The sequence below is a fragment of the Streptopelia decaocto genome, assembly GCF_964273445.1.
Source record: "Streptopelia decaocto genome assembly, chromosome: 3".
NCBI lineage: Eukaryota > Metazoa > Chordata > Aves > Columbiformes > Columbidae > Streptopelia > Streptopelia decaocto.
This window is the reverse complement of record NC_138656.1, coordinates 32,136,574-32,163,584: the sequence shown is the minus strand read 5'-3', so window position 1 is coordinate 32,163,584 and position 27,011 is coordinate 32,136,574. Positions and strand designations below refer to the sequence as shown.

Genomic DNA, 27,011 nt, shown 5'->3' with positions numbered 1-27,011 from the left:
GCTGGGACCGAGTGGCCATCATTGCACAAATCCCCACTCATTTTTCATGGTTTTCTTTCCTGTGATCCGTTGATCCATTTTGGGTCTGATGACTTCCTGTCCAACACAGTAGGTAAGTGCACTCTTCAGAAAGGACTGCCCACTTTCCTGAAATAAGGGTTTTTAACTCTGTGGATATTAAGTAGTCACTTATTTTGTTGCTGTTTTTTACCTTGGAGACCAGGAAACTCTTTAGTATGATGAAAAATCCAAGCCAAGGGTGTTGGGTTACTACTGCAGATGCAACAAATGGATTGCTTGCCTGTTCCCCTTCACCATCCCCCATGCTGCAATTGTATCTGACATCTGTCATGTTACATGTAACATACATGGAAAATTCCCATGGTTATTGGAGCATGTCTTGAAGCTCATAGTTTCACCATCTGTGTACTGGAGAGGCAACGTGGTCCAAGGAACTGAGCATAGGATCACTGCAGAGCTCTTTAGCATTACCCAATGGTGGCAATTTTGAACATGGTGCTTATTTTATCCCTTTCATTATCAGTAAGTGATGATGAAAGCAGCTACTATAATACCATGAAGTTCTGGTAATTTATTATTTAATAGTTGAATAGCACAGAGATTTAACTTGTGCTTGGAGGTGGGAGGTGAGTTGGCTTCTGTTCAAAGCCAACCCAGATTCAGGTTTCTTTCTAATTCTGTGATAATACGCCACATTTATACGTTTTATCCTTCCATAGAGGTACAGATTTATGGGGAAATTGAAGTTATTTACTTCATTTCCTCTCCTATTAGGATAAACCAGTGTGTACAGTGATGCTGCATTGTACATTTAGTCCCATGCACCCAGCTCAGGTGAGAGCTGTGGCTGCATCTGTTGACATTGTGTGTCTGTTGATGATCGGTGGAGATTCAGCTCTGGAAGTGAGCACATCAGTGTTTCCATTAATGCTTCCTCATGTTGCAAACTGGTTTTGCAGGACTGCATGTGTTTAGTTAACTCACAGAGTTCCCACTCTTACTTCTGTTTTTCCAAAGATGACCATACAAAAGTAATTTTCTCTATTTTAGTTACAGCTGTGCTCTGGCTGTTCGTTGTGGTGAATGACAGGACAGTGAGGTAAAAACTATGATAATCAGTTCTTGCACAGGAGAGCTGCTGGCATAGCAGTTGTTCCAGGTGTCTTACCGTTTGTGGAACATGGTTTACTTAGGATATGTTTGCATGAAAAATATGATTTCTAAGTTGAGAATGAAGAACAGAGTAGGACTGAAGAAATGATTTAGAACCTGCAACTGAAAGAGGATCCTCATGTGCAGTTAGCATGGATCTCATCCCATGTGGCTAAGCCTTCTGATAAGACTTGGAAAAATTGCATTAGCTTAATTATGTTTGGTCACTGGGCCAAATGGTTTAGAAATGAACACGTACGCACTGTCAGAGGAAGAGGACCTTGTTATAATTAGACCTTGGGCAAAGTTCCAGCCTGTGACTCCTGACCTGAGCTGAACCACAGATGAGGCTGGGAAGCAGGAGGGGGATCACTGTGCAGAGCGTGTGTGCAGTTGGCTGTCGAAACGACAGCAACTTGTTTGTGTTGTGCAAAAGGGTAAAACAGTACAAATAAGAAGATCTGTGGGAGGGAGTTATATGTAATAGTGGGATTCTCTCCAGAGAGAGATTTCCCATTGATTCTCACTGGAGGTATATATAGAAATAGATAATTGTATGTTTCATTTTTACAGTCACCTTTTTATACAAGAAGCTGAAAGGTAGTAGAGCTTTTATTAGAATTTTAAAAAACCACCTTTTGTTCATAAATTTTTATGACAGTTTTGTTATCAGTTATCACTTAGAAAAATGAAATATGTTACTTACTTCATTTTCTTTGTTGCTTCCTCGCCCTGTCCTTTGGAAGCAATTTTCCCCCATATTTCGTTCTTGACAAAGAAAAGGCAAAAGAGAGAGAAAGAAAAGGAAAATGTTATTAACTTGGAGGCTATTAGAAAATGTTTATTTAAAAAAAAAAAACTATATCCACCAAGAAAAATCAAGGAGTTGTAATTAGTTCTTAAATAGCATAAACAGTGCAACTTAAGTAAATGCCCCTCAGCATCCTGTGACTGGCAAGCTTAATATTTGGAAAGATAGCGCTCCCACTTAGAAATACCATTCACTCATTCAGTGATCCAATTCTAAAATACCTGTGCTGTATACCTCTCTAGTAGTCCTCAGTTGGTCGTATTTTAAAAGCATCTGGACACCCTCACGTATCTACGGTTACAGTATTATAGCAATTCAAAAGTGTCATTTCACCCCTTTCTGTCAGTATGAGTTACTTGCATGTTTCTTCTAGACAGACTTGGAAAATGCCAGTGTTAAGAGTAGGAGTTACGTAATGGAATGATGCTTTGTGAAAGCGAGGCAATGCAAGGTTATTGTTCATGTGAGCTTTTGCAGAGTAGTAAAAACTGAGTAGCTTTGCTGGGTTTATCAAGTATGGATCCCAAGGAACAGATGCTGATTTTATAAAAACACCACAGGAACAAGGACTCAGCAGTATGGATAAAGAAGGCCTGTCTCAGCCAGTTTTTCCAAGGACTATTCATTATCCATATCCTAGAGAATGCTGGTCCTTTGGCTATAACTGAATTGATGCAAATGTAGTTGTATCATATGTAAATCAGGTTTGTCTCCTTGATTTGACTTCCTTCCAAAACAAAGTTTTGTCAAAATAATGGGTTCTGTCCTCCTTCATGACCAGATTACCATAAAGGACATTGCACTCACAGTAGTCCCTGAGAAGGTGGTCTGCGGTGGACAAGCTCAGCTTCTTCTGAGGCTCTCTTGTGAAATCTTCAAAGAACTGAATCTCTTAAGTCTACCACTGAGAAACAGCAGAAGTTGCAATGCACATTATTGTGCTAGATTTGAGGGCGTTTTCGTTTTGTTGCCTGAACCAGTGTCAGAGATCATTTCCAGGGTTAAGTTGACCTGTGGCTTCTCCCAGTGAGAATCCAGTGTTCTTATGAATGTGCTTTTGAAGCCATCATCACTCTGCTTAGTGATGTCCTGCTGAGACATACCACCCCTTGCAGAGTTGGCATGGAGAGCAAAGGAAAGCGGGCATGCCAGAAGGCAGCACTTGGTGCCAGCTCGTTTTCCTTTCAGCTGCATTATAATTGTAGCTGATGCCACTCCAGTGCATAAGAGAAGGTGCTAGATAAATTTATCCCAGCACAAAGTAGGGCAGGTGATTCCGGCCAATCACATAGTGCTGCAAGGGTTGAGATTTGGATGGTTTGGGTTTTTTCATTGTTGTTATTTATTACTTAGTTTATTTCTTAGGATTTTGTTTGTTTGTTTGTTTCTACACAAAAAATCCCCAGAGAGCTTCTGGCTGTGTGCAGTATGTTAAGTCCCACTATGTAACTACTGACCTAAAGGTGTTTTTCCTAGCACAGACACTTAGTCTCTATGAGAGCTCAAAGCAGCCTTGTTCTGGCAAGCAAAGAGACCAAAGTGTTGTAGGGCAGGTTAGGGCAGCAACTGCTCTGATGACAAAGCTCAGCTGTGTTGCTGTTGATATAGCATCCAGCATCCTGTGGTTGGGTTCACCTGTCACCTCCCTCCCTGCTCCCCTGCCCAAAGGGCTGGGCTTCCCAACAGGCTTATTCTGCAGATTAAGTGAAAAAGTGAAGTCCTTAAAAAATATGACACAAATAAGCCCCTGAGCTGTCAAACAATAAGTCCCTTAAAAGGGCAAAATATGCGGCTCTCTGTGGACTGCACAGATCCCTCCTTTCAAACTGCTGGCAGGAGGCTTCCTGTTTGGATGGGCTCTCACAAACAGTGTTATGTGGGGAAATCAGTCACTTCCCAGCCCCTCCTTCAGGCCTCCCTTTGCCTCCCTTTACAGTCCTGATACCAAAGCTCCTCAAGCCTGGGTCCTGTCAAGATGGGATCCGGCAGCTCAAATGTAAATCTGAACACATGCATTAGCACTGTGCAGTTCCTCCCCTGGATACATAGAGCAGCCCAAGCTAGTTATGTGTGTTTGAAAACGGGATAGACAAAATGGTCCTGCTGCCATAGTCCTGGCTGTAAAGGGATAAGTGAGTGTTTGGTCATCTAGATCCAGAGGGGTGGAAAATTGGTGTCTACTTCATTGTTCCATTGTTTGTTTTATTTTGACCAAATGGGATACCTTTGGAGGATTCTTCCATTTTTTTCTGGGTAAATTCTCCAGTATAGGGTTTTTTGCTATTGATACTTTGGTTCCTTTACTGTAATAGTGAGAGAAAGGCCAGTACTGACATTCAATGGTGCACTCAACCTTGACTACTGAGCATAACTGATAAATCTACCTTGTGTAGCTTGAGTGTTTATTTTCCTGCTTTGTGTCTGAGCCTTCTGTCCTCTTTCAGCTGTTACATCAATGATAACCACTGTACCTTCAGAGAGTTGCACAGATCCAGAGTCTTGTTTATAGTTTAATGTCTGGATTGTTTACTTTTTTTCTTGCAGAACATGATCAGAAGATAGCATCATACACCATGACCATGGCCCCCCGGAAGAGGAATCGTCATGCGTTGGGGTTTCTTTGTTGCTTTGGGGGAAGTGACCTCCCTGAAATCAACCTCAAGGACAATAACCCCCTCCAGTTCCTTGAGTTTTCTGTCCCAATCCCACCAGCAGAAGAGCTCAATGCCAGATTCTCTGAACTCGTGGTAAGTTTCTGCTGAAAAATTTTTGGGGGGTGGATGAACTCTTCTTGTCAAAGGGAGAGTCTTGAAGGACTTCTTAGGGAAAGGAAAAAACTTTCTGGCAGTGCTATGCAGTCCTCTAGGTATAGGATTGGGCATATTAGAAGGAATCCCATAAGTTCTCTAGAGAATGAATCCCCGACAGTCAATTTCTTATTAACAACTTTGAGATAAAATTTTCTGTATGGTATAGTACAGTGGAAAACCTTTGAGTTTGTGGGTATATAAAATAACGACTATATTGTTCTGTTGATCAGTAATACACTGTGGATGAGGTATAAGAGTCAGGTGACCATTCTAATTATGTCTCATCAGCCAGCTGCCTTTGAACCATGAAAAGGTGCTTTTGCAGCAACAGACGTAAACAGGAAGGGAAGCAGTTATTCCAGATGAACTTTGTTGTTTGCTTTTGTGGTAAATGTGGATTTCAGTAGCAGGCACTTGTTATTCATGCCTGGCATCAAATGATTTTGCTGTCTTTGCCCTCTTGTTCAGGCTGCATGCAGAACTCAGGCAGAGGTCATAGGGCTATGATGTTTTGCAATCTGCATTGTAAAGGTGATGCCCATTTGATGGAGCTGATTAGCTGTCTCATTACCACTCTGAGATCGGAGGTTATGTAAAGTGAGGTATCTTTAAGTGTATATATGCCTGAGTGGTGTTACTGAAATGATTAATAGAATAGAAAATATTTGATCTCAGAATCACAGGAATTTACCAGTAATCTTTCTATATTACACTTATAACATTAGCTCAGTAAGTTCTTGTCTGTTACTGATGCTTCAAAATACTGCAACAATGAAAATGACCACATAATTTGGGTATGCAAATGGAAATTAACAAATAGGCAACTACAGTTGGGGGTCCAAAGCAGATGCCTAGAGAAGAATATAAGATATGGCCATAGGTGATCCTTTCCAGGAAACTCTCCAACGCTCTAACAATCTTCAGCTCAAGGACTTCCTCTGCCAAAATTGTTTTTTGTGTACACAGTAAATTGGTATTTTCCTTTAACTGTTTCCATCTTCCCTAGCACTACGACAATTATTTAGTATTAGTATTCTATGGCAGTGGTGTAAGAAGGAGTCAATAGGATTTGCAGCTGTTTCAGGAAGAATAAAGTGTGCAGCAGAAGAGGGTCTACTTGCTTCTGACTAAGTTGAGGAATCTCCTCTTACACAGATATCCCTCAAAATCTTGTTCTATATTTGAGTCATTTTTCCTTTTATGCGAGACTACTTGAACTCTTTGGAAAGTGCAACTGACTGACTGAGAATTCTGCTTGGTGACAGGTATCTCTCATGAGTAAGAGTGTAACCTGTAATCTGCTGTCAGTATATTCCTGGATGCTGTTCAAGTATTGTTTTTCACATGCAAAGGTTTAATTGCTGTGTCAAAGTTCACCTCTCTCCAGTACCAAGATCTGTTGAAGCATTAAATCCAGCCTTCCTAAAGATGTCACCAACAGATGTGCTTTGCTTCGTAGCTTGGCTTGCTAAAACTTGAACTTGTTTACATTTGTGTCATATTGAAATACCTGCTTTAGTTGCTACTGGGCTTTTGCTTACTGAGAAAAGTATCAGTTTCTGTGAGGAGTCTGAGAGCTTACGGTGGTATGTAAGGGTGCTTTTAGCTTTTTGCTTTGTGCCTGGCAAATACTGGTGTTCCATGTGCTTGTGGTAAAACAGCTCACAGATGTCTTATGGAAGTCTGCTTAACAGTATGATTTATAGTGTTTTCAGTGCAAAACTTAATGACAACTATACACGATGATCTGTAAAAAAATTTTTGGCCCCAGAAGTTTGTGAGTTGTTGGTCTGTGCTATAACTTATTAAATGTGTTGACAGCCTGTAACTGGCATATACATTTCAAACAAATGAAGCCATTGAACTTAGAATAGATCATGTTCACGTTCTTGTATTTAAGGATAGTACCCTAGCCATCATTACATGAGAAGTGAGCTGGGAAAGAAAAGCGCTACTTTTCAGAAGGTTAACGTTTTTATAAAGCACTCAGATAGGATGGTGATGCATGTCCATAGGAGTTCCTGGGCAGGCAGGTAACATGAGAGCAGTAAGGGCTTTAGGAGTGGGAGAACCTGGGCTAGAAACCTGGCTGTCAGAATGCAGAATTTGCCTAGAAGGGCTAGATTGTCCACAGGTTCGGATTAATGCATGTTCTATGAGACACTAAAACAGGCTACATCTGTATTGACAGCTCAGTTGAGATTTTAATTGGATTAGAAAGATTCAGTCTGTAAATGCACTAGTGTAAATCAGTGACCTGGAAGTGCCTGAGAGGGCTCTGTGCTGTGTACTCGCCTCCCTGCTGCTTATCCGTTGGGGTCCAGTCTGGGTGCACTTATACTATATAAAAAACAGATTTGAGTGTAAAGCCTTTTGACCCAAATCCCCAAGTGAAATGATGACACCAACATCATCTGAGATCTGTAGTGAGAAGAGCATTTGTGGTAGCTCCCCAAAGCAGGCCCAGGGGGTATAGCCTCATCTTGCCATCTGCTCTACAAAGGGCGTAATGAAACATTGGTGTGCTTGAATTAATTTTTAAAAGCCTTATTTTTCCCTTTGTTGCAGCTAGAATCTGGGGCATTTTCCCATGTAAGAGTTAATGACAAGAAGAACTAAGCCTAGCTGTGCTGGAAAAGCCTCCCTTGTGATGAGTTTTCCAGTCCAATAAATATTCAGTATATTTCTACCTGCCTTTCTGAGGAAAATTGACACTTTGAGAGTTAGAAGCATGTCTTCTCTTGTTCTTGTGGTCCTTAAATTAATATAATGAAAAGTAAATTTGGAGATTTCCAGTTTTCAACAGGAGGAATTAGGAACATGTTGGAATCCTTTATTTGTGATGGAGTTGCAATACCACTTCAGAGCTTGCAAACTTGCTCAGGTAGACTTTGGGCTGAGGCAAATATACATGTATGGGCTGTTCTGTTTGGGGGATGCATCCAGACCAACCAACTGAGTAATGGCAGCTGCCTAACTGGACTCTGACCAAGTCAGTGGTTGTCAAATGACAAGCTGATGCTGATTTGACAAGCTGAAACCACTGCTCTCAGTGCTGGTCAACCAGAAAAACAGTTTTAGGATGGATCCCAGGCTTTGTGTTACTTGAAGCTGGATGCTGTGTTTAGGCCTTGTTTCCTCGATTAGTAAATTAAAACAGATAAGATTACTTGATATGGGCCAAATTCAGTCTTATTTCATTGGGAATATGTGCAGAGAGTGGGTCTGAAGGAAGTCTACTGCTCAGGGTGATTTGATCTGACTTTGTTTGGGCTAAGACGGAAGATGTGCTAGTTCTCAGGCTGTCTGCTGGCAGTGATTGCCTTGGGACTAATGTAGCAGTAACAGTACAGGTAAGTCCTTATCGGAAGTATAGATGCATAAGACACAAAGCAAACAAAAACACTTGTGACCACAGGCTTTGCCCTTAAAAGGTCCACTTTCATGCACCCTACTGAAAGGGGGCAGAACAGCCAGATTTAGTGTCTCTCCTTCCATGAACAGGCAAGGAAGAGAAGCTTGAAAGAGTAGGGTGTGTGAAGTGGTTCCGTACCTCATAAATTGTAAAACTGGCCCTACCTGACCATCAAAGCTGTTCTAGCCAGCATCACTTCTGCTTTTTTTCTCAATCTCTCTTCTCAGCTGGCACTGTGTATACTACCATGTAGTAAAGTGCTGCTGCAGTTGGTGGTCTGTTGGCGGGTGCCAAGCTGTTTTTGTGCCTGCTGGCAAAAATGGCTGTGCTAAGTACATGTGTTTTTCCTTGTACAGATTTATTGACTGAACAGGAACTGCAGAAGAATCTGGAAGAACTATTGCAAGGAAAGGGGAAATAATTTTTTTTTTTTTTTTTTTTTTCATGAAACAGCTTCTCCATGTCCTCATTCATATTTGTTAGCAGCAGTGTGTTCTTGTCACAGTGGATTCTGATTCCTTTTGCTCAATATTAGAGTCCTGGACTCTTGTTGGTTAAGGGCACAAAGGTTTTGCCATCTAGATATCTCTTACACCAGCAACGTGATCCCAGATATGAATTAAAACTGTTGCGAGTAACTTAAATGCTGGCAATTCTGGGAAAGAAGAAAAAATGTGAGAACTGCTAGCACAAAGGAAAGAGCTTGTGTTTTTGTCATTTCTCTTTTTTTTTTTTTTCTTTTTTTTTTTCTTTTTAAAATTTATTTTGTTAGTGGCTCTGTCGAGATAGTCGTGTTATTTGAGAAGGTAGAGTTCAGGGTTGTCTATTTTAAGGGTGGAAGGTCCATGGAGAAGAAGTGGAGTTGTGTTTTGAGCTGCTGTTTTCTAACTTGAGCATATTATTACAGCCTCCACTCTTGTATGATGTTATTCTTGTCTGAGTTACTTGCAACACCTTAGATTCTTAGACTGGGAAAAAAAATAAGAAATGCTTACTGTTCTCCCACTTTAGTCTTGGCTGCTTTTGAAGCATTCTGGTATTTATCTCAGGTGGGATGTTGACTGGATTCTTCCATCATGGTTGGTTTCTCTTACATTGCATTTGAACCTGTTTCTTTTTTAGCCTTTTCTTTTGTTGACTTTTTAGATTCACAAAAGCTTTTTATCCAAATTACTATTTACCACCCTCCCAGGCTTTCCCAGAACAAAACTTCAGACTTTATGCTACCAAAAACACCTATTAAGTTACATTAATTACAATTGAGGAGCAGCAGAAATATTTATGAAATGTCTGTATTTGAAAACTTGAGAATTATCCAGCATTTCTTGTGGCTTGCCTTTATGCTTCTGCTTGTCCACTGAAATGACAGCTCCAAATGAGTTCCCACTATTCTTAAGCAGCTGAAAGGAGGTAGGTTGCTGATTGGGTGAGGCAACTTACACTCTTCTTTCTCTCTCTCTCTCTGAAGAGATCTAGTTTTCTGACCCTACTTCAAAACCCCAACGTTTGTTGTAGAGAAGATGCACATGTAACTGCTCTGTGTTTCTGAACTATGAGGCCACTGGAAATTAAAAACATATTTTCCCTTGTGGTAGTGCCTGAGTGCAATGAAATGAAAATGGAACCAAGTGCCTAATCAAGGGCTCTGTCCTTCCCTCAGGATCAAGCATCTTCAGTGTGTTCAGCATATGCTGGGAACCACGATCGAAACCTTAACCTTGGCTTCTCTCCATGGTGCCCTGTAACACCAACCACAAGAACATGGAACTATGTCCCTTCCTGGCATAGTCCTACGTTCTACTCTTAATCTCTCCCCTTGTAAACTCTGATCCTATAATATTTAGTAATGCCTTCCACAGCATCACAGGTGTCTCAGTTTCTGAATTAAAGGTGGGCTAGGCCAGGAATCTAGCTGGAAGGAATGGCAGTGACTATGACAGTAAATTGAAGAGATCAACTGGGGATTGTGTTAATCCCTTTTTCTTCAGCCTCCTTGGAATAAGAGCTGTACAGAAGAACATCCATGAAGGTGAAAAATACGAGGAGATGTGACAGGAGAGTCCAAGCAGCAGAGGCAGCAGCTCAGTATACTCTGATAATTTCTGTAACTGTGAATAGAACTTCGAATGTCTCATGCCGCCTGAGCAAGGAGGATATCTAGAGTAAGATGTCTGTTGCTTTACTGTACCTTCTGCTCTTGCTCTTTTCTCTCTGTCCTCACCCACCACATGGATCTCACTTGTTTTTTCTGCTAATTTAGCTGATCCCTTTCTACCCTCACAGAGAATAAAATTCAGTGATTATATTCTCCCTGGAGGAGAGAAAGTTGAGGAGAAAAGGAGGAAAAAGGAGTTTTATGTTGTAAGAGGTTAAGATATTGCATGGGATTATCTGAGAATTAATTTATTTATTTCATCAGAGGAAGCAAAACAATTTCTGAGGAAGGCATCAATTTTGCACGCCCTGGATAACATGCCTTCATCAAGAGCCACAGGGACATAAGATCCAAACTTAAATAACTGTAGTAGCAGTTCTCGCTGCAAACAGCTGACTTGGAAGTAACAAGTTTCCTTCATGCTTAGTTCTCCCTTGCAGGCCATTTAATGTAATGGATACAACATAAACCTCAGATGAAAACTAGGCTTTACCACATTGAATAAGTACACCTATATATCATCAGTCCCACTGAAGGTTGCCAAGTCTTAACTGTGGCAGTGTTCGTGAGGCCCCTCTTTGGCTCTGCAACCTGCAAGAGTATTTATGGGGTAAAAAGTAGAAGAAATGCCTCTATTGTGGGCTTTCATGTGAACAGAGACAATATATGTCAATGTATGTAGGCACAAGAGGGCACCAGCTGTGTTTCTCTTGTTTGTTGATGGGCCTGGAGAACAAAGTTGTCTATTTCTTCCCCAGCTCCCTTATAACACTTCTGGGGAACAGGTACACAGAGTTGCCTGTTCTGTCACTTGGCTCCCAGTGCAGAGCACCACCTTCCCAGAAAAGTATCCTCCATGTCTGAAACTCATTTAGTCCTTAGTTTTTCACTGAAAGCTTATGGCTTAGAAAGATAAGCATTTTAGGTGCTTACTTCAAACCCTAAATGTGTGTATTGATAAGACTATTTAATAACATTTAAATTTACGCATGTTACCAAGATTTTTAGTGGTTTTGTTTCAAATTGTCAGTCTTCTGAGTCATTCTATCCTCTTGTTGGATTCTTTTGAATAAAGAGATTTAATTTCTCTGTCACTTGCACTGCATGAAAATCATAGCTTCAGACTATATCTCTGACAGGCCTGTGACTTTGAGTTGTTGATCAATGCAAATTTCTCCACAACCATAATTTAAAAGTGCCTCTATGCTGTTTTACCCATAAGAGGAAATTCTTTTATTCCTTGTGCCCATCCCCTCTGTGCTTTTCTGTAATGAATGACTGTACCTAATCAGCCAGGAAGGTTGTGTAGTGCCAAATGCAATCAAGGTCTGGAGAGGTCCTTCATTTTTATTTGCGTATGATGAGCTCTGACTCCAGCAAACTAGGAGGCTTTGCTGGCCTTGGCACAGTGGAGGGTCCCCAATTATTGCTTCCTTTTTTGCAATTAATGAGAATGCACTGGTGTGGAGGCTGTAAGAAATTACTGATGATGAAACCAAGCTGGATTTTTCATGACACAGAGGCTCATATCCAGAAAGAAGGCTTAGCATCACTATCTGAGTAGAAGACACTGTCTCTTAAGGCAGAAAAAAAGCGAAGCTTTGAGGCAGCAGATTGCTTTCTTCACTGATGGGGGCCAGGCCACAAAAACTTTCTCTTGGGTTAGTTAATAGTTGTCAGACTAACATTTTTCCTGCACTCAGATGCACTTGTCTTCTATTATAATAATGGCAAAAGTACTGGGTGATTTAAGATTTCTGAAGCAATTAAGGGGCTGAGGCTTGGGAGGCAAGAGCTCTTCATGGTATCATGGTCTGTCTGGTTATGCACCAATGTTCCTTCATGTCCAGAACGGTTCTTCAGTTCGAAGTTGGTATCCTACCCAGGATACCTTTTTTCTTTTTAATTGTCTGTATCCAGGATACCTTTTTTCTTTTTCTCCCTGCTCTTCAAAGAGAGATTTTTCATAATGTCAAGTCTGCTTTACTTGTGTCCCTTGTGCAATATGTGTGTACATATCCCTGATTTTAATGCACATATCACTACAAACAGTTTTCTATAGTTACTCAATTCCCAAAACATAAGAGGTATTCCATTTTAGGCTTTGTGGCAGACATGGCTTCCCCCTTCAAACACCTATATATGAAGTCCAGTGGAAGGGACAGGCTTGTGGTACTGAGTGTAGCACCAGCACTTTCTCTCTCTTGGCTCCCTTCCAGTAGGTGCAGCTGGTTGGCAGTTCCCAGCTCCCTGACCAGCTGTGTAAGAAGCAGCAGTCACTGTGCTGCAAATGTGTGAGACCCAGATGCTGTGAGAGGAACAGGAGATATGAGCCAGGTCTCACACTCTATGTCTGAGAATTAATAAGGCTGTGTAAACAACTGTAAATCCAGATTCAGGATTACATGCCAGATTTTGGGTGTGAAGAAGCTGGGGGTGTTACCAAAATACCCGTGTAGTTAAAAAACTTTTGTGCAGAGTGGCAATGTTTTGTAAATCTTCTTGTTTTATTATAAAAGTTATGGACAAATAGCTCTTATGTAAAGTAGTTCAGTTCCACTGAAGACAGCAGTGGAATTATATCATTCTGCATTGCCTGAAATTTGGCCTGCGTAGTATTTTGTGTCTGTGGTGATTGTTGGCTTCTGAATATCCCAAACAGAGCATTCTGACTGCCCTTCTGAAAGGTGGGGAAGGTTGTGGCTGTGGTTGGAATATCTGATGGGAATGTCTGAGTGTATTCTGAGTATGATTTACTTGCAGTATACATGAAACACATTAGAAAGACCTGATTACTGTACTACATGTTTTTAACAGGGTATTCTTGATGTTCCCTGACTGAGGAAATGTGTATAGTCCCTCTAGGGCATAAGAGGGAAATTACTGGAGTTTGAAGCACAGTAGCTTGGGATGCAAAAAGAGGGGAAGGAACAGATCCCGCCACTAGAGAATGGATGTGCTAAGATGTCAGTCTTGGTTGTTCCATCTACTTGAATGCTTGGAAGCTGTCACGATATCCTCTCTCCTAAGCCACAGATAGGGAGGATATGCTTACTGTTCAGAGATCTTGTGTCCACGTGTTTCTAATACGTGATCAGTTGACTAATAATACTCTATTGTTTTGGCATAGCTGAAAGTGTTATACAGCATTACATAAAAAGAAAAAAAAAAAAAGGTAAAGCTCTATTCTAGCTCTTTCCCTTAGTAAGACATCATTGGTATTTGAATTTCATGTTCCGTTATGGCTATAATGAACTGACAAAACACTAAGATGATATTGACAGTACAAGTCATAGTTGCTAGTTGGAGGGATCAAATAAATTTATCTTTATTTTGACTTTCTGGGTCTTTTCCACTTGGATGGATACCAAGTAGAACTTTTCCTACTTTCATCCTACAGCTGAACCAGTTTTATCATATAGTTCTTGCCTCCTTGATGCTTGATGACTTAGAGTAACAGACTCTGCCCTCTCCACTAGAAACAGAGCCAGCAGCAGCAGTATGAGGATGTCCTGTTGCCCCATGAATTTGAAGTGGCTCCTCTGAGTATAATTCCTCCCCTTCTGCAGTTTCTGTCCTTTCTTTACTTCTCTTTATTAATGTCTTATGTTATTCAGAGCTGTGTTAGATGACTTACAAATCTATTAAGAACTTATTCCTCACCTTCTAGAGAGGATATTTGAACCTTGATTTAGTCAGCTGAGGGGAGAGGTTATGAATCGGGTCAGAAAGGTCATTTGGGATGGGAAGGTGCCACCTGGCAATGCATCTGAGAGAAATAGCAGAGGAAAGTACTACATTGTGCAAAAAGTATGATGGCCAGACCGTAACTGGATGGGAGATTGTGATAAGGGGGACAATATTTTCCAAAGCATTGAAGAAAAATTCATAACAAATGAAGTAACTGTGCTGCTTTGCAGGTTGCAAAGATGAGGCTGACACAGGATGAATTCTAGGCCAAGATGACCTTTTGGCTGTACCTTCAGAGAGAAAGAGCTTGCACATTGATGAAGGAAGGTTGAATGACAAATATCTGTTTCTTCTGCAGCTCATAGAAGAAGGGCCAGATCTGAGATGATGTATGTGAGGTATGGTTTGTCATTTAGCCTGATTTAAGCAAGAAAGGGGGAGCCAGATCCCTGTGATGAAGAAGACCTTATAAAATTTATAACAAAATAGCAATGTAAAAGTAGCCACCTGAAGCTGGGGGAGCAGTGAAATTTTCCAGTGAGGAAGAAAGGCTGTGAAAGCAGATGGAATGCAAGTGTTTTGCAGGATAAGAGTTACCCTATGGAGACAGAGTGTAGTTGGGGCTTAGGAGGAACTATTAACAAAACAAGATAACTGAATGGAGAAGTAGGTAATAATAATGAAGGATCAGCTGTTAAATATGTTGACTCAAATTAGTTTCTGTATTTGCTCATCTAGTAGCAATTTAGATCAGATCTAATCATTGCTCAGATAGTATATCCTGTAGCCTGAAAAAGAGTGCGGGGAAAAGGATTTATAATTATGTTGTGCCTCTGTGACCTTCTATAGGTGGGCTGTGTCTTCCAATAGTGCTCAAGTTTGTTTATCATTCAGAAGACTTGGTAAGGTAATCTGGGATGGCTCTTCCAGTATTGGATAGAAGTGCCCTCTTTTTGTCATTTGCCTGATCTACAAGAAGTGGGGAACACAAGGTGCCCCAGGTGAGGCTGGGTGGATAGTGTAGCACCTTTTGAGGGTACAAGGTTTTCAGTTCAGCTGTTTCCTGCCACTTTCCTTCTCACTGCGTAAAGGGGAGATTTTGGTGTCACTATATACAGGAGTGGTGGCCCTTCTGCACCGGATGGGCACAGCACATGGAAGGCAAGTGTCAGAAGATGCTTGTTCTGTCACTCATCACACTGGGCTGCCTCCACAGCTGCTCTTTGTGTTTTGTCTGGAGGAAGTACAGACAGATGCCTTCCACATGGCAATGGAACACTGCTGACCAAGAACTTTGAATGCTAGGTACCTAATTTTCTGCAAATGAAAAAGTCCGTAAGCAAAACATTTGAAGAACATTAAGTCTTTTTCCTAGATACCTCTGCAAGCTTATACAACTTATTTCACACATTTGTGAGTTTGTTTCCCTAGTGTGAAAGAGGGAATAATAATGCTCCTTAAACAAGTTTTAATACAGAATTGTAGTCAGACTTAAAAGGTGCTGCAAAGATGTAGCACACAGGCGTTTTAGGTAGTACAGGAGTCTCCCAGTGGCTAAATGTATTGTATTTGAAAATCTTGGGAGGAAATCTCTACTACTGCCCACTGTCATAATCATTGCTCTGCTCTTATCTGCTTGTTCTTTTTTTCAGGGAGAATCTGATACAAGGCTCCATAGCCTTCCTGTGCAGACTCTTTCACATGTGGACCCAGTGCTGTACGCAAAAGGGCCCTGGTCAACATCTGTACATTCTAGGCAGTTCTATATTAAAAACACTGAAGGGCATCTTTTCACTTTGCAGTTTCCCATCATTTGTTGACCACATAAAGGGAAAGGCTGCCCAGAATAATAGCACAAACACCTTTTGAAAAGAGTTTAGCAGTGTGCACAACAAGGTTTTGCAATGGTTTACTAGGTGGTGGAGGTTTGAAGAATAACTTCTCCAAAGGAAATTACAAGGGGAAAACATTGCAGATTCCCAGTTTGGAAGGTGTCCAGGGAGATCCCTGAGTCATGGAAAATCCATTGGGATTGCTTTAGTGACTGTGTTTCAGGATTACGTCTTGTATAGAAAGCAACAGCTGGATTAATTTGTCAGTCTGTGTAAAGTTGCTGGCTTCTACATTACAAATGCTTAACAAGATAGTAAATGCAATTGTGATTTGGTGTTAGGAGAGAAGTTCGTTCTGCAAGACAAGTGCTCATCCTTCTCTTATTCCTTTTTTTCTGTATTTTGTGAAAGTTTCTGATAATTGCCTTTTTAGAAATATTTAGAGAAAAACAGCTTGATTGGTGTTTTCTTAAGATCAGTGATGTCAGTGCAGTAGTTGCTGTTCTGATTATCAGAATACTTGAGCAATGAGACAGAACAGGGTGTGAGTGAATAACCAAATACACTGTCCTGCCTTCAATTAAGTGTTTGACTATGGAAATAGTTGGTTTGTGTGAGTGAAGCATATTGTGGAATTGCCCTCCACCTCACCCCAGAGGAGTTGACAGAAGCCTCACATGTGGGTGTTCTTCTAGCTGGTCTGGACTGATTAGTAGTAATTACAGCTCATCTCCATAATATTGAAGTCAACAAGTAGTGAAAAGGAGACCGATAGACTGTTCAGTCTATTCTGCATCTGAAATCTGTGCTGTAGACTGTAGAGCAAGGTGTGTTATAGGCTGCTTAGCAGAGAGTTTTAGTCTGTGTTACAATTTAAAACAACTGATTTGATTAATATTTTACACTGGTGTAAACTCAGAGTAAGTCCATTCAGTTTAATGGAGTTAGAGACATTCTGGTCTCTGGTTTGCACTTCTAAGTCTGCAGTAATAATACAGAGAGCAAGAGAAAAAATAAAGCCAGCTTTTGTTTCACTTCTACCTGTGCAAACCTGAACTCATGCCAGAAATGATTATTTATTTGAGTTCCTTTGAGGTTTACCCTGCATATAAGTTTGAGCATATGTGTCAGAGCTGCACAACCAGAGCTCAGTAAGAAGTTAATTTTGGTCATTAAATTCTCAACTGACCTCACAGTTCCTCCTGCCCCTTTATGGAATATTTTATCAGAGATTTAAAGGTCAGCCAAGCTCTGACTTACTCTTGTTTTCCTCCATGGGGGCATATGGCAAATAGGATGCACACAAGAGGATAAGCTGGGAGGAGAGGAGTAGGTAGCACCAACACCCCTGGCAATTCAACCTGCCTTTGGCACAGGGCTGCAGCAGCAATTCCAAGCCCAGGTTTTGAGGGCTGAGCCAGCAGGACTGTGTTTGGGCAGGAAGCGATCAGAGAGGTGTGTGCCTGTGTGCTTTGGCACAGTCCAAGCTGAGAATTGCTCCAGCCTAGGAACCTCCTCTGAACTCATTAGTATTAAAACAGAACAGAGGAGGCTTTGTAGGGAGGGAGAGGGTGGGGAAGCAGGAAAGGTAGCAGTTTAGACGGCAGTTTCCTAATAACCTTTCCCAGGCCTACCTTCCTATGCAGGGTCTCATCTAAAGGACCTTGGCATGAAAAACAAACCCTGGCACAGGGAGGGGGAAGGGAGGGGGAAATGAGGGGAGGAGAAGGAAAGGAAATCAGTGGTGGGAAATGCGCAGATTTTATTCTTATTTAGTATTATATATTGTTATAATAGAAGCTTTGTTTGAGAGAGGTATCTGATGTGCTGTGTATAATCAGAAAGTGGAGGTTCATGTGGTACTTGCCCTAGAAGACCTGAAACTCGTCACAGTGAAAAGATGTATCAAGCAGAGTTTTAATGGCTTCAGTTCTGTTAGGTGTTTCCATTTAATTGACTGGATAGTGGAACAGAGAGCATACCTATTAACTTTGTTACCAGACTGTAAACACTGAATATGTTAAAAGATAAGCTTAAAAGAAAGTGGAGAATTTGTGTGAAAAATGATGGGATTCAATGGGGACAGTTAAAACATGCTCCTTTCAGAAGCAAGTCTGATGATTCAGGATGGGAAGCAGACAGACAGGTACATGTCTTCAGAGAAGAAACAAGGGATTATAGTGAAGCATGTGCGAACATAAGTTATACAAGTTTTGAGGATTTTTTCAATTTAAAAAGAAGTCATCATGGAATATGTAACCAGGAATGCAGTCTGGAAGACGCATGAAGTAATATTTACAATCAGCATTGGTAAAGTCTCAGCTGACATAATGTCCCCACTTTTGAACAGTGCACTTCAAGAAAGATGTACCTTGAGTGGGGAGAGCCTGGAGGTCAATTAGAAGAGGAATAAGAGGTTTAGAGGGTATGACCTCTAAGAAAGACTGAAAGAGCTGGGCTAGTTTGGCCTCAAGAAAGATGACTGAAGAGGGACATTACAACAGCCTTTAATAGCCTTGAAAACTGTTATCAAGAGGAAGGAAAAAAATCTACTCACCATGTCTGTGGTTGATAGGGCCGGAAGTAATAGGCTTAAATTGCAGCAGCAGGGATTTAGATTAGACATGAGCCTGACTATTCAGTTTTCATCCCCATCCCTCTCACTGGGCTCATTCCAACTCACTGACAGGGACATGCAGCCCACCTTAACAAAAAAAGCAGTGATGATAGTCAGCTGTTTGCATTATTGTCCTCATATGCCCACTCATATGCATGCAACATCCCTCTTGCTCTACTGGTATTGTAGCCCTGCATATAAGAATGCATATCTAGGTCTCAATATCGCTCTTTTTCTTTTCATCTTTCTCTCTCTCTTTCTTTCTCTCTCTCTCTTAACATCTGTGTGTATTATTCCATAAACAGGTACTGTTTTTCCTCATCCTTTCTCTTTTTATTTGGCCCAGTAGATTGTTGTCTAATGCACAGTTTGCCTGTGAAGGGCATAAAATGAACAGCAGATGCTGCTTCTAGTGGCCTGTGAAAGGGCACTGCCAAAAAAGGCCTTGCTGATTCTATGTACTTGTGTGCTGTCAAGTCACAGAGAGCTTTGAGGAACTGGAGAGAGACAGGATTTAGTTCTTCTCCAGGAAGCAATTAACTAATGATTAAGGAGGAAAAAAGGAAGCAGTATAGTGGGGGGTGGGTTTGGGGGTGAGGGGAGGGGATGTTAACTGACTTTCTGTGAGATAAATGTCTCAGCCAAAAAGCAGTGACCTTGATGGATGAAAGGCTTACTCTGTTTCTGAGTCTTAAGAATGAGTAACTTCTGTGTTGGCAGGGTAGGAGAGAAACACATCTTCCAGTATGTAAACATCAGGTGCTTTCTGTCTTGTACTGTTATGACTGAGAATCAAGAGATTTGGGCTCCTAGCACTGAAGGGGTTTTAAAGCTGCAAGTTTTTGAAAAGGCAAGAAGGTAAAGAAGTAGAATGGGAATCACAACCTTTTCTTTGTCTGTTTTTCCCGCTTTACAGTCAGATCTGTTGCAGTAGCTGAAATGTAAACATTGCTTCCCATGCCAGCAAGTGGTATGATTAGTTCATGTGTGCACAGTGGTTTCACTATACACAAGTTTAATGATAAAACATTGTAGATATGGGCAGATGTTATGTGATGTCTTATGTATATAGTAAGGTGTGAGTGGCCTACATATCTGCACATATGCATGCTATATGCATGCAAATGTGTCGTGACCCACCTAATTCTTATCAATTGGGAAACTGATCAAAATGTTACTCCCCAGCCTCAGCTGGTATGTTGTTTCTGCGTGCTTTACAAAGACTGCTTGTAATTCCAAGGGTTAGGATGCGATGGAAGAACTTGAGAGGAGGGAAGGGTTTGTTTTGGGGGTTGTTTTGCTTTTTCTTCAAGTGTTATCAATGGGCTCAGGATATATATCAGGTGCCCAAGTAGGAACTTTTAACCAGTATGCTGCACCTGCAGATGTATCAGCTGTGTCAGTGGTAGTGCTGCTGCCTGTTGAAAGAGCATCTGCCATGATGTTCTGTTGTGGGTACAGCCTTGCAGTTGTGCCAGGAACAGCCCTGAGAAGGCAGGGATGGGAACTGGTCATTTTCTAGAGAAGGAGGCTCTGTTTCACTCTTCTCAATGCCTGCCTCAATCATACTCCAGTGTTTGCAGCTGAATATTAGGTAAAGCCTGTGAAATGTTTCTCTTTTTTAGGGACCTTTGCTGAGTGGTACTTCTTTTTCACTGCTTCTTGCTTCAGTTTTTACATGAGTGTAGGCAGTTTGTGCAGTCAAATGAACCTAGTTTGCTGACAGTTCAGGCAGTCTTTCAGAATGCCTTATCGACCTTCTCAGTATTGGAAATGTGCACTCTTCCAGCAGGCTGCCTCTTACATGTCAGCCTGGTGAGCTGGACTGAACAAAGTAATGGAAGGAAAACTGTAGGGGAACAATCCTATACTGTCCCCTGGAGGTGGACACAGTGATTAAATAGGGAAGATTATCTCTTCTACTTGAAGGATTCGTAAGCTCTTTGCAAAGAGACTAAGATCAGAAGATGACTGATGACTTATTATTATTATTTATTATTTAATTCGCTCACTGCAGTTACCTCTGAAGCAGCTTTTTGAACAGCTGTCTCTGGATCTGTGATAAGTGTGTCTCTGGTCCTCCCTGACTGGTGGGCAGAGGTGTAGCTCAAAAGTGAGCCACCAGACTAACCTGTTTGTTATTTACCAACAAAACCTGGCATAGGCAGCTTGAACTGAAAAATAAAGGTTCCTGGGACTATTAATGTAAAAGTGTAGCTTTCAGGCAACATAAGTCACATGTTAGCAATGTGCTCCTACTCAGTTCACTTGTTAAAGCTTTAGTAGTTGTGCTCAATTGGTTTCTCTATTGCAAAGGCTTTTGTAGTGTGATACTGACCACCTCCTCCCTGTCAGTGTCATTCATCTCATGTCAGCTTGAGCTGTACTTCAACATTAATCAACCCACCATCAACTATTCCCTCAAAGTGGTTGAACTGGGGCCTGCCAGTGAATACTGGATGTGATCCCATGGTGTGTCATAATTACTGTTTACTTTGTACAAGATTTAAATAATTTTATCCAGGGCGTAAGGTTGTCAGCTGTGCTATGCCACTTGGGAGCATAAGTGGAACTGGAATGTGGCCCTTTTGAGGACGTGGTGACAGACAGCTACATGAATGACCTTAGGGAACCTGAGGCAACAGGTATCATACAGTACAGGGAATTCATTATACTGGCAACAGTGTATCATACTTCATTTTGTAGCTTGGGTGGGTTTGATGCTGCTAAGAGACCAAGAGAATGATTAATGAGGTGGATAAGGGAGAGTGCATTTGTGCATGAGAGGAAAAAAAGGGTCAAGGGGAATGAGAAGAAGAATAGAGAGGGGGGAAAAAAGTAGGTGTATGTAAGAGAAAGGAAAAAAGAAGGAATGGGAATGTGAACAGGAATCAAGATAAGAGCAGTGCCTTTAACTAAAACTCATACAGTGCAAGGTTATAGTGCGGAAATGGATGCATCCTTGGAACCTGAATTTTTGAGGTGCGTATGCAAGCAAGTTATTAAAATAAAAAGTCTTCAAATCATGGAGGTTTTATAGAATGTGTAAAGGCATCCTCATATAATTCCTATTTACTCAGTTTAGTTCGCTATTGGATGACTCACAGAGAACCATTAAGAATAATTCTGGTGTGACTGAACAAAAGGAAAACTTGATGGCTGCACAAAAAATCCCTATTTGCAAATATCAATGCTATCACAATTTTGAAAGGGACATTAACACACCTGCATCACAGAATCAGCCAGTTTTTTGAGGGAATTTGGAAGTGTTTGACCATCTACAGAGTTTACCCCTATAGCTGTATACTTGCACGGCTTTTGAACAGACCTCTGAAGCTTTTGGTCCTGGTCACGGGTCAGATAACTGCCAGTCTCATCTGTTCTGGAAGTTCTTAAATTTCCATTTTGAGTTGAACAAGGGAGAATAAACTTTAACATTTCTCGGGAGCTTTGTCAGTTTACCATCTGAAGGTTTGGTTCCCCGGTACCTGCCAAGACCTGATTGTCCTTTTGCTTGAATACTGATCTACTCCTAAAGAACCGAAGAGTGTAACAGAGGTGTAACCGGACAGTCAAAATAAGCATCTCTGAACTCCAGAAGTGAAGAAGCATTTTTGCCAATGTATTGTATCTTAATGTTGGATTGTGTGGTGTACAATAAAGATTTATTTCATGCCAAAGCTATTCCCTCTGGGTATCTTAAAAGGATTTTATTCTTTAATCATTCTTTAATAATTTGCCTGAATATGTTTGTAAGCAGAAATCAACAATTAAATGAGAATATGCTTTTAGGTGTCATTAACATCATTAAAAAAAGCTGTTAGATGTGAAATACAGGCCTGGGATGGATGCTCATAGAAAGGATGTGCTTTCAAGAGCACTGTGACTAAGAGAGACTGTGACCTACAGAGAAAAATTCCAAGTGTAATTCAACTGTCTGTCACTGAAATGATAAGAAATTGATGAAACAAGACAGATATCCAACTATACATAAGAAAATAAGCAAAATCTCCTCTCCTGATAAAATGTTTTATGTTTTTTATGTAAAATGTATTATGTTTTAATGTCCACATTAATTAAACAAAACATGTCTGGATTCTGTACTTCATCATTCTTGAAATACTATTCACAATTCATTTAATTTCAATGAGGACAAAACAATCCCACAAAAAATAAAGAAACAAACGCCCACAAACAAAAAACAAAAAAACCCCACCACCAAACAAACAAAAAACCCACACAAAAATACCCACGAACATCACACCTGGAAAACTAACCTCACCAGCCTCTGACAGCTGGGTGGTTGGTTTGGGTTGTTATATTTTGTCTTTTACAAAATGAAGCAGCTGTCTGATTTTAAGTCAGGGGGAAGCTTCCTGGTGACCAGGAAGTCTGGCAGCCAGTGGAACTGGGACAAGTTGTATAAGAAACTGGAGCAGAGGAAATCTCCCATCAATGTCCAGATATCCCTAGAGAACTAAGTTTGGGGCCCTTGGTCTCCAGCATTCTGACTTGAAGCCAAGAGGTGCTAGAGCTCTAAAGCCCTGGTACTCTGTGTACATATCATCTTGAGGTTACCGTCCTACCCCTGCCGTGGCTTCAGCATTGATATGTTGAGACTAAGAAGTCTCATTGTGTCTTTGAATGTCTTCCTAAGTTTGCCTTTTAAACTATTTCAGTTTTCCCCATTTAAATTCCAAAATTCCTGTGGACTGTATAAGTGTTCTTGCGAAGCCAGGTGAAGCAGTTATCCTGTGACTGTCACACCTTTCCACAGATGACTGAATGGTGGAGATGCAATACACGTTTCAGTACAGAGACATTGGTAGGCATTAAAGGTTCTTCTTTAGAAGGGCAGGCATGTTGAAAGGTGTTAACACTTCTCCTTTAGTGGCTCTCTCTCCAAGTGAGCTGCTTTTCTACATTCCCAAAATATTACTTTTTCTCTATATTAATTTCATTTCATGTCATGTCACTATGAAAAGTGCTGCCTAGTCTAGGTGATAAGTGCTTTTCTATTCAGCTCTTATGGGCCTTTGAGTGATATCATTATTGAGCTGATGGCTACTCAACATCAAATCCAGCTTTCACACTTTGATGAATGTTCCCAAAAATAAGGCACATAATGTGGTTTTAAAGCCCACAAAATACTGCGTTTATGTTTCCTACCCATTCTTCCTTCTTGTTCCCTTTCTTTCTGTCTTTTATTTCCTTGGGTTGTAGCCATTTTGAATGAAGGCCATCTTCCCTTTTGGCCTGAGAACTGGACTGGAAATATTTGAAACTCCAATCCAGCTCCAGTAAATTGTAAATGTTTTATCATTGAAATTAAATCTTTGTAAGTAAAAAAAAAAAAAAAAAAAAAAAAAAAAAAAAAAAAAATTTAAAAAGGCCACATGAAAGTGAATTGAATATATCGGTCTTTCAGAAAGAAGAAGAAAAAGAAAAAGAAAAAGAGAGAAATGTAAAGAACTGCCAGTTAATATTCCTTATATCTCCCTTAGGCCAGCCTGGCAAATGTCTTTTTAATCTGTGTTCCATGAGAACACTTGCAATTTCAACTATTTTTAGGAGCCAGGAGGCCGAGTTACATTGTGCAGGGTCATGCTGGCAAGCCACTCATCTGAAGCATAGAAGTTACTACATTGCTGTTGGGAAACTGGCATAGGTGATGAAGGAGGGTGTTTCCCCCCTTTTGTTCTGACCAACACTTTTCTTGCCCTTCACATTTGCTCCCTGGGCATTTGGTCACATTGGCTTCTTTAGCCTGGCTGCAACCCCAGTCTTGATGACTGCATTCAGGGTTTGTAGTTCTTCCCCTTTCCTGCCAACCTTTGCAAGTCCTTTCTCCTTCAATAGCTGCTTGCTGTCACTAAGTTAACTCTAGGGTCTGAAGTTCCATGCACTGACAGATCTGTGTTTGTCATTGGGTCAGAATGACCTATTCATAGGCCAAATTGCCCTTCTGAAATTTGTTCTTTCTGTTGTTCCTCCTGCTTCACTCTAAGGCAGCAAGTTTCCGTATGTGCCTTCTGTTAGTATCGCTGGTCAGTATAGGAAAAAGATCTGCCCGATCCAGGAGCATGGAGTCATAGAATCATTTCAGTTGGAAAAGACCATCAAGATCATTGAGTCCAACTGAAACCTAAGTCTAGCACTAAACCATGTCCCTAAGAACCTCATCTCTATGCCTTTTAAAGGCACCAGGGATGATGACTCTATCACTTCCCTGGGCAGCCTGTTGCAATGCTTCACAGCCCGCTCTGTGAAGAATTTTTTCTAATATCCAATCTGAACCTTCCCTGGTGCAACTTGAGGCTATTTCCTCTTGTCCTATCACTTGCTACTTGGGAGAAGAGACCAACACCCTCCATGCTACAACCTCCTTTCAGGTAGCTGTACAGAACCATAAGGTCTCCCCTCAGCCTCCTTTTCTCCAGGCTAAACAGCCCCAGCTCCCTCAACCACTCATCATCAGACTTGTGCTCCAGACCCTTCACCAGCTTCATTGCCCTTCTCTGAACTCTCTACAGTACCAAAATGTCTTTCTTGCCCTGAACACAGTATTCAAGGTGTGGCCTCACCAGTGCTGATTACAGGAGCACCATCACTTCTCTAGTCCTTCTGGTCACACTATTCTTGATACAAGCCAGGATGCTGTTGGCCTTTTTGGCCACCTGGGCATCTTCTTTCTTAGGTAGATCCAGGGGGTTCTTGTGCAGTCATGGTGGTCTTCTGTTCTCTAGAAAGGGGATGAGAATGAGAAAGGTAATATGATTTGGAGGATTCCAGAAGAACATTCATGCCTTTTGTATTTTGCAGGGATTTCTTGGTTCTTTATAGGGAAGGATTTGATCAATGCTATAGGTAGAGGGAGCCATGTAGGCCTTTTCAGTTCCTTCCACTCCTTTTTTCCTCCCAGTGAAGGAGCACACTTACAGCAGTCTGACTTCAGGAAAGGGTGTTGAAGAGCTCAACTGCTGCTTTGCATTGTGGAGAAGATTCTCTTTCCCTACTGAGTACTCATGCCTGTTACCTGCCCATATGACTCGGAGGTTAGAACCTAGCATTTTGCCTCCGAACAAAGGCAAACACTAGCTATTTAAAAAGGAAAGGTAATCCATCCTTCATCTGCTATTTTCCAGTCAGATGTGTTTGGGTCTGCCTCTGGTGATCACATTGTGCCTGAAACCCTGAAGCAGTTTCCTTGTTACTGTTACCTAAGTTTATGTAATGATTTCTAATTCTTCTGGCTTAATCTACCCTTCTGAGTAACAATAAAGCAGGGTGTGGATGTGCTTTGTTCCCACTGGATCTTCCATGTTTTCAAACTACCTTTCTAGGCTTCTGTCCTGAAAAGAATGTCATGTTACCAGGATGCAAAATTACATGACTGGAGGTTGCATATTCCTGTGGCCCCATTGAAGGCAGAGTGCTTTTTATGTCCCTGATGCTGCCAGTGTCCAGGGCAGTGTCTAGAAGCTGTTAAGTGTCAGCACCCTGCTCTCTGGGTGGTTTTAGTCAATAGGAGCATTATTTTGATTAAATGGTTGTCTTGAACTATGTTGGTTGAGATCATCATTCAGTTTTGTGCACAGTTTCTGTGAAGAGCTTTTGCTGCTTGTCTGATCTGCAACCGGAGTCTAGAAAGAGCAGTATGGATTGGAAAGCCAAGTTAGTTGCTATTTATTAAAAGAAAGAAGGAAGGGGGAGTGGGGACGGGAAAGGACCGGGGCTAAGATCATTAAGCAGTTCAATAAAACAATAATAATTTTTCTAATAATTTAGCTGAGCCCAGGCAGCTCGTTTCAGATGTGTATTTTGACCTCTTTGGTGATTCTTCCAAACCTGACATTTCTGATTCCGTTTGCCCCTCCTTTCCCTCCCACATGCTTGACCTCCAATAGCATTCCTTCACTTGTCTTAAGACCTTACATGTAGATTCCCTCTCTCTCTCTCCCCAGGAATGTGATCCTGGCCTGAGCTTTCCAATTGTGTGTAGCAAGGATAAAACTCCTTCCCTCACTTGGCTGCCCCCTTGCTTGAAAACTCACCCTAAACATTTCCACATGGTTTGCGCTCTTTTTGCACAGCTAAAATTTTGGGGTTTTTTTTCTGTCTTTAAACCTTTTCTTGTTTAAGAAAACCCTCCAGCTTCTTCTACCTTGGGCTGCTTAGCACTGACCTCACCTTGTTACTGTTTGCATTTCTTTTGTACCTTTTTGCAGCTGAAATCTCTATGGGCTTTTAAATCTGTCAGCAGCCGCTACCAGGCTCAGTGTGCAATTTAGCTCACTGTTTTCACAAGTTTCCCAGCCCTGAACGCTTTCCAAATGAGCCATTGTTGGGCTGAGTTAAAGAGGTATTGTCTCTGCTTGGGCTAGATTAGTGTGGGTGCCAGAATCTGCATGTGCAGCATTCTTAGTGCTGCAATGTCATCTTGATATTGGACCCCTGGACACTTACTTCTCCAAACACTTTCAAATATATAGGAAAAAGAAAACTGTC

The 27,011-nt window shown here is 41.2% G+C and overlaps 1 protein-coding gene across 2 annotated transcripts in view; it reads left to right on the top strand.

Annotated features, from left to right (window-relative positions):
* Positions 1 to 27,011, top strand: part of DAAM2 (dishevelled associated activator of morphogenesis 2) — a 202,508-nt gene that overhangs the window by 79,088 nt on the left and 96,409 nt on the right. For both annotated transcript variants that reach the window (XM_082047969.1, XM_082047970.1), the window contains one exon: positions 4,529 to 4,731. In XM_082047969.1, the coding sequence (XP_081904095.1) occupies positions 4,558 to 4,731 (174 nt within the window). In that variant the 5' untranslated portion in view covers positions 4,529 to 4,557. The remainder of the gene's footprint in view (positions 1 to 4,528; positions 4,732 to 27,011) is intronic.